Raw genomic sequence first — 12,652 nt, 5'->3', positions numbered from 1 at the left:
ACAGTCTGTCTTCCGCTTGTCTGGTTCAAGACTGAAGCCAAGGGGACCTGTGCCCGGACCCTGGCTTGGCATCAGTTTGTGTTCCTAGATAATATTGAATAAGAGCTTGTGGACAGATCCTAGATCAGCGCTACTGAGATGCTGACTTTAAAGGCCCAGGGCTCTCTTCACTAGGCTGCAATGTTGTACCACATTCAGGTGTTAATCAGTTGTGTAGAACAAACGTGAACATGTTGGGTGTTGGGGCAAGGAGGACTTATTTTTAGAGGGGTGCTCCTGCAGCCATTCAGTTTAACTAGGGCTAAAGCATGAACTGCAGGGTCATAGTAACTTGCAAGACTAGCCTTGCTTCATTATTGACCTTTAAACCTTCAAATGGCAGTGATTCATACTAGGGAACTGTTTTCTGCATTCCGTCTACCCTGCAGTAGAAGCCAACAGCTCTCGATCACTTAATCCTTAGCCTGGTGTCAGATCTTAGCCTGGTGTCCGACCTTAGCCTGGTGTCAGATCTTAGCCTGGTGTCCGACCTTAGCCTGGTGTCAGACCTTAGCAGGGTCTCAGATCCCATGTTAGTACAAACAGAACCGGGACAAGGCTCCTGGGTCTGGTTTGGAAAGGGTGGGGCTTAGTGGTCACATGTTATTAGGGAAATGCTCATGGTTGTGGCTGAGGTTGGACGGCTGAGGAAGTATATCCATGACAACGGGGAAATCTGCATCCTCTCTGGGTTTCCTGTGGAGGTGCAGCTATGTTGAACAGGGAGGGGAGAAAGCAACGGACAGAAAGAACGTGCAAGTGTTTTCGCGACACACGTACAAGAGTCCGCGGCCCAATCTCCAGGTCGACCCCCGCCATGCCCCCGACGCGTCCCGACCGGAGAGCTGCTGGGCGAGCAGAGCGCCTGAGGCTGACAGTGTGTGTGTGGTGGGTGTGGTGGGCTCCGGCGGTGGGGCGTGTTGCTGGCGCCCCCCCCCCTGCGCCCCAGCAGAGCGACCTCAGCCTGCGGAGAGCCTTCCTGGGGCTCGACAAGTGCAACGCCTGCGTGGGGACGTCCGTCTGCAAGAAGCTCTTCAGGAACCAGATCATGTACGTACTGGCGTCACGGCTCGTCTTCCTCCCAGCCTGCCTTGCTCCGGCAAACTGCCAATCAGATTGAAACACACACATTGGGATTTTAGTAGTACAGTGAAATAGCAGTGGCTTTCTCAGGTTGGCGCGCATGAATATATCATCATCTTATTGAGTTGACATTGTTATGACAGGTCTGGGGTCCTGCAGGGCCAAAACGGTTCTGGTTGAGTTAATTGCCCTTCAATGGGGTCCGAGGTCTGAATCTGACCTGGAATGAGACAATGAAAACCTATGTGGATCTGGGGTTGACCTGACAGAAGGATGTCTGGTAATGTCTGAAGTGTTTTCTGTGTATCCAGCACCCCCGATGCTCATGGTACTTGAGAGGAATAAACCTCCAAACCTATCTCCTGTGCATTTAGTTCTTTGGCTACCAATGATACAATAACATGCAAAGTCTTCAAGAATAAAGCCTTAAATCCTTACTATGGGCAAAACACAATAGCTTTAAACTGTATCAACTGATCAACGCACACTCGTACCATAACACTTACCTACTTACGTTGTTATTCGCCACGACTGTTCACTCTCATTCAATACCCACATTGCCCATCTGCAGTCTTAAGTTAAATCCAGAATTGGTTTCTTGTTCTGCAGTGAGGAATAATTCACACATACTGCTACTGTAAGTATACACTCATTAAAATAACCATCCCACCAATCCTTGACTGCGGTGATGTAATCTTTTGCAGATAGAAAAGCTTCTCCAGAAATGACACGTAACTTACCATTCTGATGTTCGCTTTGTGACCTCTGCCCCCTTCAACACTCATCACTGTGACCTTTACACCCTGGTTATCTGGCCCTCCCTTCATGAGGTGTAAGCAATCATGCACCCAAACATACAGCAAGTGTTGTCCTAAGACACAGGACACATTTGGCGGTGAAAATAGCTCCACTTCCATCCTTACAAAGCACAAGACGTTTAGAAGACATTTTTCTAATTATTTTGCTGACAGGGGATTGTTTAAAATGCATGTCACTCAATGGCTTGGAAAGACCAATTGAGGGCAAAATGTGTTCCGTGACACACTCAGATAAACATCAGATAATAATGCAGTTTTGGCCTTATCAAAATGTTACACAACTGTTTAAATGTCCAACTCCAGGTTTGATTTAGTTACATTCTCCACAGAACTGTCCCCCACTAACATATTTCAGGGAATACTTAATTTCTTATAGATAATGCATACTATATTCCTCTACTCAGGTTTGACTGGTGGATCTCCCCACATGCTGCTGCTACTGCTGCGTTGGCTCAGAAACAGAGTTTCATGGCTAACCTTACAGATGATTCATCGAGCTGGCGTCTGGTGGCGTTATCCTTTCTCTCCTCCCCTGACCTGCACGCACCTTCCGACCGCTCCATCTGTCGCTCGGCAGGACGGCAGAGTCCCTGCAGCATTGAGGTGGTCCTAAAGGCCACCAGAAGATTCAAGAGCCTCAACCAATCGCATATCTTGCTGCCCCATATGGTGGAGGTAGATATACACTGATCAGGCATAACATTATGACCACTGACAGGTGAAGTGAATAACACTGGTAATCTTGTTATCATGGCGCCTGTCAATGGGTGGGATATATTAGGCTGCAAGTGAACACTCTGTCCTCAAAGTTGATGTGTTAGAAGCATGAAAAATGGGCAAGCATAGGGGTCTGAGCGACTTTGACAAGGGACAAATTGTGATGGCTAGACAACTGGGTCAGAGCTTCTCCAAAACTGCAGTCCTTGTGGGGTGTTCCCGGTCTGCAGTGATCAGTATCAAAAGTGGTTCAAGGAAGGAAAAGCAGTGAACCGGCGACAGGGTCATGGGCATTTCAGGCTCATTGATGCACGTGGGGAGCGAAGGCTGGCCCGTGTAGTTCTATCCAACAAATGAGCTACTGAAGCTCAAACTGCTAAAAAAGTTAATGCTGGTACTGATAAAAGTTGTCAGAACACACAGTGCTATGCAGTTTGTTGCGTATGGGTCTGGGTAGCCACAGACCAGTCAGGGTGCCCATGTTGACCCCTGTCCACTGCCAAAAGCTCCTACAATGGGCAAGTGAGCATCAGAACTGGACCACGGAGCAATGGAAGAAGGTGGCCTGGTCTGATGAATCACGTTTTCTTTTGCATCACGTGAATGGCTGGGTGCGTCACTTACCTGGAGAACACATGGCACCAGGATGCACTATGGGAAAAAGGCAAGCCGGCGGAGGCAGTGTGATGCTTTGGCTAATGTTCTGCTGGAAGACCTTGGGTCCTGCCATTCATGTGGATGTTACTTTGACACGTACCACCTACAGTGGGGAGAACAAGTATTTGATACACTGCCGATTTTGCAGGTTTTCCCACTTACAAAGCATGTAGAAGTCTGTAATTTTTATCATAGGTACTCAACTCTGAGTGACGGAATCTAAAACAAAAAGCAAATCTGGAAAATCCAGAGAATCACATTGTATGATTTTTTATTAATTAATTCATTTCATTGCATGACATAAGTATTGGATACATCAGAAAAGCAGAACTTAATATTTGGTACAGAAACCTTTTCAATTACAGAGATCATATGTTTTCTGTAGTTCTTGACCAGGTTTTCACACACTGCAGCAGGGATTTTGGCCCACTCCTCCATAAAACCTTCACCAGATCCAATACAGACTTTCAGCTCCCTCCAAAGATTTTCTATTGGGTTCAGGTCTGGAGACTGGCTAGACCACTCCAGGACCTTGAGATGCTTCTTACGGAGCCACTCCTTAGTTGCCCTGGCTGTGTGTTTCGGGTCATTGTCATGCTGGAAGACCCAGCCACGACCCATCTTCAATGCTCTTACTGAGGGAAGGAGGTTGTTGGCCAAGATCTCGCGATACATGGCCCCATCCATCCTCCCCTCAATATGGTGTTCTTGGGGTTGTACTCATCCTTCTTCTTCCTCCAAACATGGCGAGTGGAGTTTAGAGCAAAAAGCTCTGTTTTTCTCATCAGACCACATGACCTTCTCCCATTCCTCCTCTGGATCAATCAGATCGTCATTGGCAAACTTCAGATGGGCCTGGATATGCGCTGGCTTGAGCAGGGGGACCTTGCGTGCGCTGCAGGATTTTAATCCATGACAGCGTAGTATGTTACTATAATGGTTTTCTTTGAGACTGTGGTCCCAGCTCTCTTCAGGTCATTGACCAGGACCTAATGTGTAGTTCTGGACTGATCCCTCACCTTCCTCATGATCATTGATGCCCCACGAGTTGAGATCTTGCATGGAGCCCCAGACCGAGGGACACTCACCGTCATCTTGAACTTGTTCCATTTTCTAATAATTGCGCCAACAGTTGTTGCCTTCTCACCAAGCTGCTTGCCTATTGTACTGTACCCCGTCCCAGCCTTGTGCAGGTCTACAATTTTATCCCTGATGTCCTTACACAGCTCTCTGGTCTTGGCCATTGTGGAGAGGGTGGAGTCTGTTTGATTGAGTGTGTGGACAGGTGTCTTTTATACAGGTAATGAGTTCAAACAGGTGCAGTTAATACAGGTAATGAGTGGAGAACAGGAGGGCTTCTTAAAGAAAAACTAATAGGTCTGTGAGAGCCGGAATTCTTACTGGTTGGTAGGTGGTCAAATACTTATGTCATGCAATAAAATGCAAATTAATTATTTAAAAATCATACAATGTCATTTTCTGGATTTTTGTTTAAGATTTCGTCTCTCACCGTTGAAGTGTGCCCATGATAAAAAAAATTACAGACCTCTACATGCTTTGTAAGTAGGAAAACCTGCAAAATCGGCAGTGTATCAAATACTTGTTCTCCCCACTGTACCTGAGCATTGTTGCAGACCATGTGCACCCTTTCATGGCAACAGTATTCCCTGATGGCATTGGCCTCTTTTAGCAGGATAATGTGCCCTGCCACAAAATTGCACAGACCTCAATCCAATCGAGCATCTGTGGGATGTGCTGGACAAACAGGTCCAATCCATGGAGGCCCCACATCGCACCTTACACGTCTTAAAGGATTTGCTGCTAACAGCTTGGTGCCAGATACCAAAGCACACCTTCAGAGGTCTAGTGGAGTCCATGCCTTGACGGGTCAGATGTTCTGGCGGCAAAAGGGGAACCTACACAATATTAGGCAGGTCATAATGTTATGGTTGATCGGTGTAAGTAGAGACTCTTATACATGTATGTAGAGGTAAGGAGGTGTTGCCAGGTCACAGGTAAAGTTATGAATAGGTATGTATAGTGTCTCACAAAAGTAAGTAGACCCCTCACAATTTTGCTAATATTTGATTATATCTATTCATGTGACAACACTGAAGAAATGACACTTTGCTACAATATAAAGTAGTGAGTGAACATCTTGTATAACTGTGTAAATTTGCTGTCCCCTCAAAATAACTGAACACAGCCATTAATGCCTAAACCACTGGCAACAAAACTGAGTACATCCCTAAGTGAAAATGTCCAAATTGGGCCCAATTAGCCATTTTCCCTCCCCGGTGTCATGTGACTCGTTAGTGTTACAAGGTCTCAGGTGTGAATGGGGAGCAGGTGTGTTAAATTTGTTGTTATCTCTCTCAAACTCCCTCATACTGGCCAGCATTGCTGCAGAGGTTGAAGGGGTGGGGGGTCAGCCTGTCAGTGCTCCGACCATACGCCGCACACTGCATCAAATTGGTCGGCATGGCTGTCGTCCCAGAAGGAAGCCTCTCCTAAAGAAGATGCACAAGAAAGCCTGCAAACAGTTTGCTGAAGACAAGCAGATTAAGGACATGGTTCATGGGAACCATGTCCTGTGGCCTGATGAGACCAAGATAAAGAAGCTGAGGGTAAAGGTGATGGACTGGCCAAGCATGTCTCCAGACCTAAACCCTATTGAGCATCTGTGGGGCATCTAATGGTGGCCACACAAAATATTGACACTTTGGGCCCAATTTGGAAATTTTCTCTGGTTCTCTGTCCAGGGTCTGAGGACTCCCCTGCTGCGCTGCCCGTCCCAGAGGCTGTTGGACCGCATCGTGAGGCGCTACGCCGAGGTGGTGGACGTGGGGAGCGTTCAGATGAAGCACTTCTCAGAGCGAGACAAACTACGGCTGCTCCACACGCTGGCCATCAATCAACAGCCTCTCATGCTGCAGGTGGGCCAGGGACCAGTACGCACCCTAGATACTCACAGCCAGTGAACTTTGAAAGCATGTTCAATTCAGAATTAAAAGTACAAATATTTTTTAATTTTTGCAAGGACCTAACCTTTGAATTAGGCATTAGAAGACTGTGGTGTACTAGAGGCGCAAAATCAGCAACCTTTTGGATATGTTTGTGTAACAGCTTTGGGTTGAAGCACGGATGCATTTGGAATGATTAAAGGTTATATACGGCAGTTATACAAGAAACACACTGAGAGGAGAGGGGCTTTAGCTATTGGTGTCAGAATCACCTATATTTGTTAAGTACATTTAAACATAACTAACATAACTTAAATGGTACATAATAGGTACTCCTAGTGGTAGACAACACTTAAGGACAGAAGACAAAGAATTACACACTTACTCAACAAAACGTTATATACAATAGGTTGGGACATAAGGAGATGGGATATGAACGGTTATGCTATTCATATCCCCTTAAAGTTGATCCACGAACAAGGTTGGGTAGCCCAGATGTCCACACTGGGAGAGAGAGGTAGCGAAACTGTTAAGGTAGCAGAATGTGATTGACCCATACTGCCCAAACGCCCTACACCTGACGAGCTCCAATCGGTATGATCTTGCCTGCAATGAAGGAGGACGTAAGGAGTCGAGTTATCCCATAAACTCTAACCATGGACATCCTCTGCCTGAAGGATCAGGGTGACAGAAGGCTCCTTTAACGGAAACCTGTTGGGACTGCAGAGCTTTGAGATTGGACAACAAACATTATTCGGCTGCCAGATCGGCTGCCAGAGGTATTTGAGCGGGAACCACTTCGCACTGAGGATCTTAAAACTGCTGACCCTGATGTGGATTTGGGCGTTCCCTCCTGTTTCCTAAAGTTAATCATCATCTGCTTTGTTTTGCTGACATTGCGGGGAAAGGTTAATGTCCTGGCAACACAATGGTCGTTTTCTTACCTACTCTCTGTAGGATGCCTCGAAGTGTGGTTTGGTCTGCAAATTACTTCAGCTGACTACTTGCAGTTTGTGAAGTCAATAGAAAAAAGTTACGTTTAAAGAGGGAATGAAGACCATGAAAGCAGCGAAGCCACTCAGATGACTATGTTTTATATTTCAATTGACTCAAACTAGATTATATAAAATTATTTGAACAAAGTTCAAAGACTAATAACTGAATTAGTCACATACTCCTACAATTTCCACCCAGCACACCCAAAAGAGGATTGGCCACACCCCCAGAGCCTGGCTCTTCTTTAAGTTTCTTCCTAGGGAGTTTTTTCTTGCCACTGTATTTTAACATCTTATTGCTTGCTCTTTGCAGTAAGATTGGTTATCTAGATAAGCACAAGTGCTTATGAAAAAAAAATTGTTAGATGACTGTTCCTATCAGCAGATACTGATAAATATACAAGAGTCAACATTCAACATCCAGTACTTCCTGCTCTGACATAGTCCTCCGAAGTGCGAATTCTAAAACAAACAGAACAGCCAAAACAGAGGAAGTCGATACTTCGGGATTATAAAACAACATTTAAATTCTGCTTTTCTAGATTATGTAGAAGAAATGTTGTATTTTTATGACACTAATGTAGCATTGCTTATTTTAGTAATAAGTACATTAAATAGGTGAGCTATGGTCAAATTCCCCTTTAATTAAAGAATGATTCCAAGTTATGGCCAACTCCTTAATGCAGAACTGCTTTAGCTCAGCGACATTTATGGGATTTCAAGCATGACCTGCTACTTTCAGATTCTGCCACAACATCTCTATGTGGCTTACATCAGGACTTTTACTAGACCATTCATAAAGGTCAAATTTCTTGTTCCTCAACTATTCCGATGTAGACTTGCTTGTGTTTCGATCATTGTCTTGCTGTATCAAAGATGTATGTAATGACATTCGGTTGAATTCCCTGATAGAAAATACATTGTATCTTCAATAATGGGAAGGTTTCCAGGTTCTGATGTAGAAGAACATCCTTAAGACCATGGCAAAACCAGCATGCTTGACCGACGGTATTGACTGACGGTATTGCTCTGGAATGCAGTGTTTGGTTTGTGATGGACATAATGGCTCTATGTTGCCGGAAAAAGTTGAACTCCATATCATCCATGTTCTTCTTAGCAAACTTGTTCTCCTTTGTCAGGCCCGGCACTTGAAGAAAAGTGATGGACAGGCATTTGATTTCCATGGACGGGCACGTTTATTATATGTAGAATAGTGACCTAAGCACGAGGGACGGAAAGCCAATATTTTTTGTGTGCATGGCTTACTGAGGCAATATAATAGCAAAATACGTAGGTGTCAAATGGGCAAGCTTTTAGTAACTGCAGTAGTTACACATTCTTTTAGGTCATTGATCATATCACTTAATAAAGCACATATTCAACCGCATTTGCAGATAACAGCAAGAGAGCTACATTCCCAACAGTAATTAGTTAAGTACAGTATTGGGAAGCGTCTTGCCCAAACAATTTTTTGGGGGCAAAACATTCTCACTTGCCCCCCCCACCCGTACCACCTGAACTGTCCTTAGTGAATGGTTTAACTTTTTACTAGACCCTTACTCCCTTTATTGTGCCTTCCTGAACACTTAGTTAAAGGCATGAGGCTATGGAGTCATTTTAGATACTAAAAAATGGGCAGGAACTCTGTCTTATCTTCAAGGGGAAGCTGGTTCAACCACTGGGGTACAAGGACAGAGGAGTGTTTGGACTGGGCTGAGAGGGGGACTGCCAAGACACCAGGGGAGGGAGAACAACCAGACTGGGTGGGGATGTAGAGTTTGAGCATTGCGCTATATCTTCTTCACAGCTGACAATTGCAAATGTGATTACATTGCACTTGATGTAATTTCTAAAATGTTTTCCTCTATTTTAGCTTTTTTGACAATTATTTAACTAAATCATTCAAATTATGAATATGTGAAAAAAGTGACACAGCCCAGCTTTCCCGTATCAAGCTTAGTCTTTCATTCTCTTCAATTTTCTCCTCTGCTGTCGACTCCTCTACTGTCCCGCACACCCCTCCCCAGATGTTCCCTGGCACGGAGGGCTGGCCATTCCCCAGGTACCAGGGCTCGTGTGGCAGGCTGATGGTGTGGGCGAGCTCCAGGCCTCTGTGGGGCCTGTATGGTTCATCTGAAGAGTTCTTCCAGAGGGTAGACGTGGCCTACCAACTGCTCCAGATCACCCAGGGTCTGGGTCACAACAGCCTGGGCTTCCAAATCTACTACACCAGGCTGGAAGAAGACATGTTTGGCCTGCTGGATGACCAGAGAGTGTTTATCTCTGATGCTAGCAGCCTAGGTGTCATTGACCTGGAGCAGGGTGAGTGGAATGGAGAAACTAAAACGTCACATAGTTACGGCCAAATATAATTAATAGCACTTTAAAATAATTAAACTAAATTGAAAATTACACACGTGTGTATACATTGAATTTAAAACATTGAGAACCCATTTTAGAGTTGCTTTCAAGTGTTCATCCTCTTGGACATTTGCACACAAAAGTCAAAAAGGATGAATCAAAATAAATGTAATTAGGAAAATACTTGTGCATTCAATTATTCATTTATTGCTGATCAGTGGCAGAACCCCAATTAAATCCATTTGGATATCATGTTGTAATAATAAAATGTGAATTCTAAGGGGTTGAATACCTTTGAGAGCCACTTAATATTTGTAAATTTTTTAAATGACAATTATAAACTTAGGGTGTTCACATGGACAAAACTCTTAGAGATCCCAGAGCTATTACTTAAAACGGCCCCAACTTTGCCAAAGGTAATGGCAAAGAATCCCTTCTTGAAGCCTCCCTTCTACTGGCAATTTCAACCACTTACCCACTGCAAACTTCACGGGTGCCATTTTCATATCTCCTAGGTTTTGAACGTAATTCTGTTAAGGAGCCTTTGTTGGGCACTCTAGAGTAGTCCTGCATCTCTTCCTCATCGGAGGGTCTTTCCAAGTACCATCAGACTGGTTGTCTAGTTGACAGCCTGACATTCTTTAATGGAGAACCCATTTTTCTTTAGTTATTTTATCAAAGGTTAATAGTCTTGCTTATAGACCGAACAACAGGGGCTTTCACCAGTTCGGCTCAGGGATTAGAACCGGCGACCATTTGTTTACTGGACCACATTCAACCTGACGGATTCAACAAATCGCCCCATCTGGGAAATTTGTTTCTTCAGCAGGAGTCATCCATTTGTTTGCAAACCACCAAATGTCTGAAAAAGTGTTTAAAGAACACCCAGCCTACCATCAATTATGGGTGAGGTTCAAGAACACTGTGGCACTTGTTCTGGTACGTGGGTCCTTGACTGTACAAGACAGCAGGAAACAGCATGTTTAAATGTCCAAATACAAACTCTTTGTTGAAGGTTGTGTGGATTTCATTAGAACAAGCCCAAACACCAACAACAGTCTGGAACGGACAAGAAGAAATTCTTAACGTTTCCAGGGTTGGCCAATGGAGGCCCCAAATTGTAATCCCAGAATTCTATTTGCAGATGAAAATAGCAGTTAGTGAAAGGTCCCGCGCTAACATGGAAGAATTAGAGGAGTTTGCTGCTGAGGATTGGTAAATATTTGAAATACAAATCAGGAGGAAGTTCATTAATGCATTCAGTAAGAATCTTTGGGCAGTTATCTTAAAAGCTTTGAAACCAAGTGCTAGGTCCCATGTGTCTAATTCTGTCCATTTGAAATAAATTAAACCAGTAACACTACTAAATATTTTGTTGTTACAAGTCAGATGCATCAGATGCATAATTTTTTCTATTAAACACACTGCAGTAACAAATAAACAAATGTAATTATGAAGCTATTTATGCTTCCACGAGTATGACCCACTACACATACATTAACACATACATACAAACACAGAAGCCAGGGATTTTCCAGAAATATTGAGGTTCAATCTTTTTTAAGCCAGTAAAATCTCATCATAATCAGCAGGATGTAACTGATAGTAGTGGTATTTATAAACATCAAACAGGAAGGATCTTTTCTACAGGTTCCTCTTTTTAAAAACCGTTCATCAACAGTTCCTGTTTCTGTGGAAGCAGATGGTTTACATCTGTCTTATGTTCACCAACTAGAAAATCACATTGCAACTTCAGGCAACACCTCCATGTTTCAAAAAGTTGTCTCCCTGTTTGAGAGGTATATTACTTAGCAGATACTGTGATCCAAAGGACCTTGCCGTGGCGAGTGCGTGCATGGATGCATATGTGCTGGCGCATAATGGGACTCGATCAATTTTGCACAGAATTTATCACCAAGAATGTTTGCTATTGTGACTGGCGCTGGCTTTGTACTAGAGCAGTGGTAGGCAAAATAAGGCCCGATAGCAAAATCAACTTGGCCTGTTGGTGTATTAATAACAGCACTTTTCTTTTATGTACAAATCTTACATTACAAATCAAATGTCCAGCCCTCTTGAATTTCAAAATCCTGACAGGGCCAACAAACCCACTCCTGTTCCAGAGAGGACAGTTTACAGAGACGTGCTGTGAAACAATGGTAAATACCTACAACAGGTGAAACTGTAAATAAGACAATAGATTTGTTTTTTTATGAAACAGAAACAATACATTTGACCGTATTAAGATGTATAGAAGCAAAATACTTTTGTCCTGAGTGTCTAGTAGTTAATGGCAAAATGTTTGTATAGTCAGACCATACCCCACTCTCTTCCAGGGCTTCCCCCTGACACCCCCTCCCACTCAGGCTCTGGAAAGGACATCTTCTCCTGCCTGGGTCAGGGTTTGTCCACCTGTCATCGCCCCCCTCCCTGTAGCTCCGTCCGACCCACCCAGAGCTTCACGCTGCTCTGCACGGTCCTCCTGCCCCGACTGTTGCTCACCCCCAGTGAGAAGGGGGAGGGAAAGGCAGCCAGGCTACCCGAAGATGTGCCCCTAATGCTGGGAGTGTGTGCTAACCCTAGCCAGCCTGACTGGAAGATCATGGCAGCCGTAGGCTCTCTGATAGACCTCCTTAAGCCCCTGAGGCCCTGCAACCCATATTTTGCATACAGGTACCCCGAGTGCACATACAACCACAAATACTAAGAGGCGGCAGAACCACATTACCCATACTGCCCGGCAAAAGATAGGCAGTGAAGAAATGACCAGGGATCCTGAAACCTTTTACGGAAAAGCCCAGCTGCCAGAGTGGTATGAGTGAACAACTGCATACATCTAAAAGTATGTATGTAAATGTTTCTAAAAGAATGTATGTAATAGCAGTTCATGCCTCCCTCAGTCCTCGGCTAATTACTTTCCAGGTAGTAGCTTCTCTGCTCCAGAGAAATTATGAAAATGAAAAGTAGAACCATGGGTTCAACGAGTACATATTAAAAACATCTGTTCCATGAAAATGAT

The 12,652-nt window shown here is 44.3% G+C and overlaps 1 protein-coding gene across 3 annotated transcripts; it reads left to right on the top strand.

The window, feature by feature from the left end:
• Positions 1-545: 545 nt before the first annotated feature.
• Positions 546-12,580, top strand: dipk2b (divergent protein kinase domain 2B). 3 transcript variants are annotated; one of them, XM_010889954.4, is made up of 6 exons: positions 546-1,089; positions 2,345-2,615; positions 6,077-6,250; positions 9,300-9,594; positions 11,731-11,792; positions 11,970-12,283. In XM_010889954.4, exons 1-6 carry the CDS (start codon positions 752-754, stop codon positions 12,189-12,191), a joined length of 1,362 nt encoding a protein of 453 aa, XP_010888256.2. In that variant the 5' UTR covers positions 546-751; the 3' UTR covers positions 12,192-12,283. The 3 variants fall into 3 exon arrangements, with proteins under 3 accessions (XP_010888256.2, XP_010888255.2, XP_019896667.2); XM_010889953.4 differs by lacking the exon at positions 11,731-11,792 and having other exon boundaries at positions 551-1,089; positions 11,970-12,580; XM_020041108.2 differs by lacking the exons at positions 6,077-6,250; positions 11,731-11,792 and having other exon boundaries at positions 552-1,089; positions 11,970-12,580.
• Positions 12,581-12,652: the final 72 nt, after the last annotated feature.

This window comes from Esox lucius, chromosome 20, assembly GCF_011004845.1.
Source record: "Esox lucius isolate fEsoLuc1 chromosome 20, fEsoLuc1.pri, whole genome shotgun sequence".
In the NCBI taxonomy this organism is placed as follows: Eukaryota; Metazoa; Chordata; class Actinopteri; order Esociformes; family Esocidae; genus Esox; species Esox lucius.
Note: the sequence above shows the minus strand (reverse complement) of the source record. Positions and strands in the feature narration are given on the sequence as shown.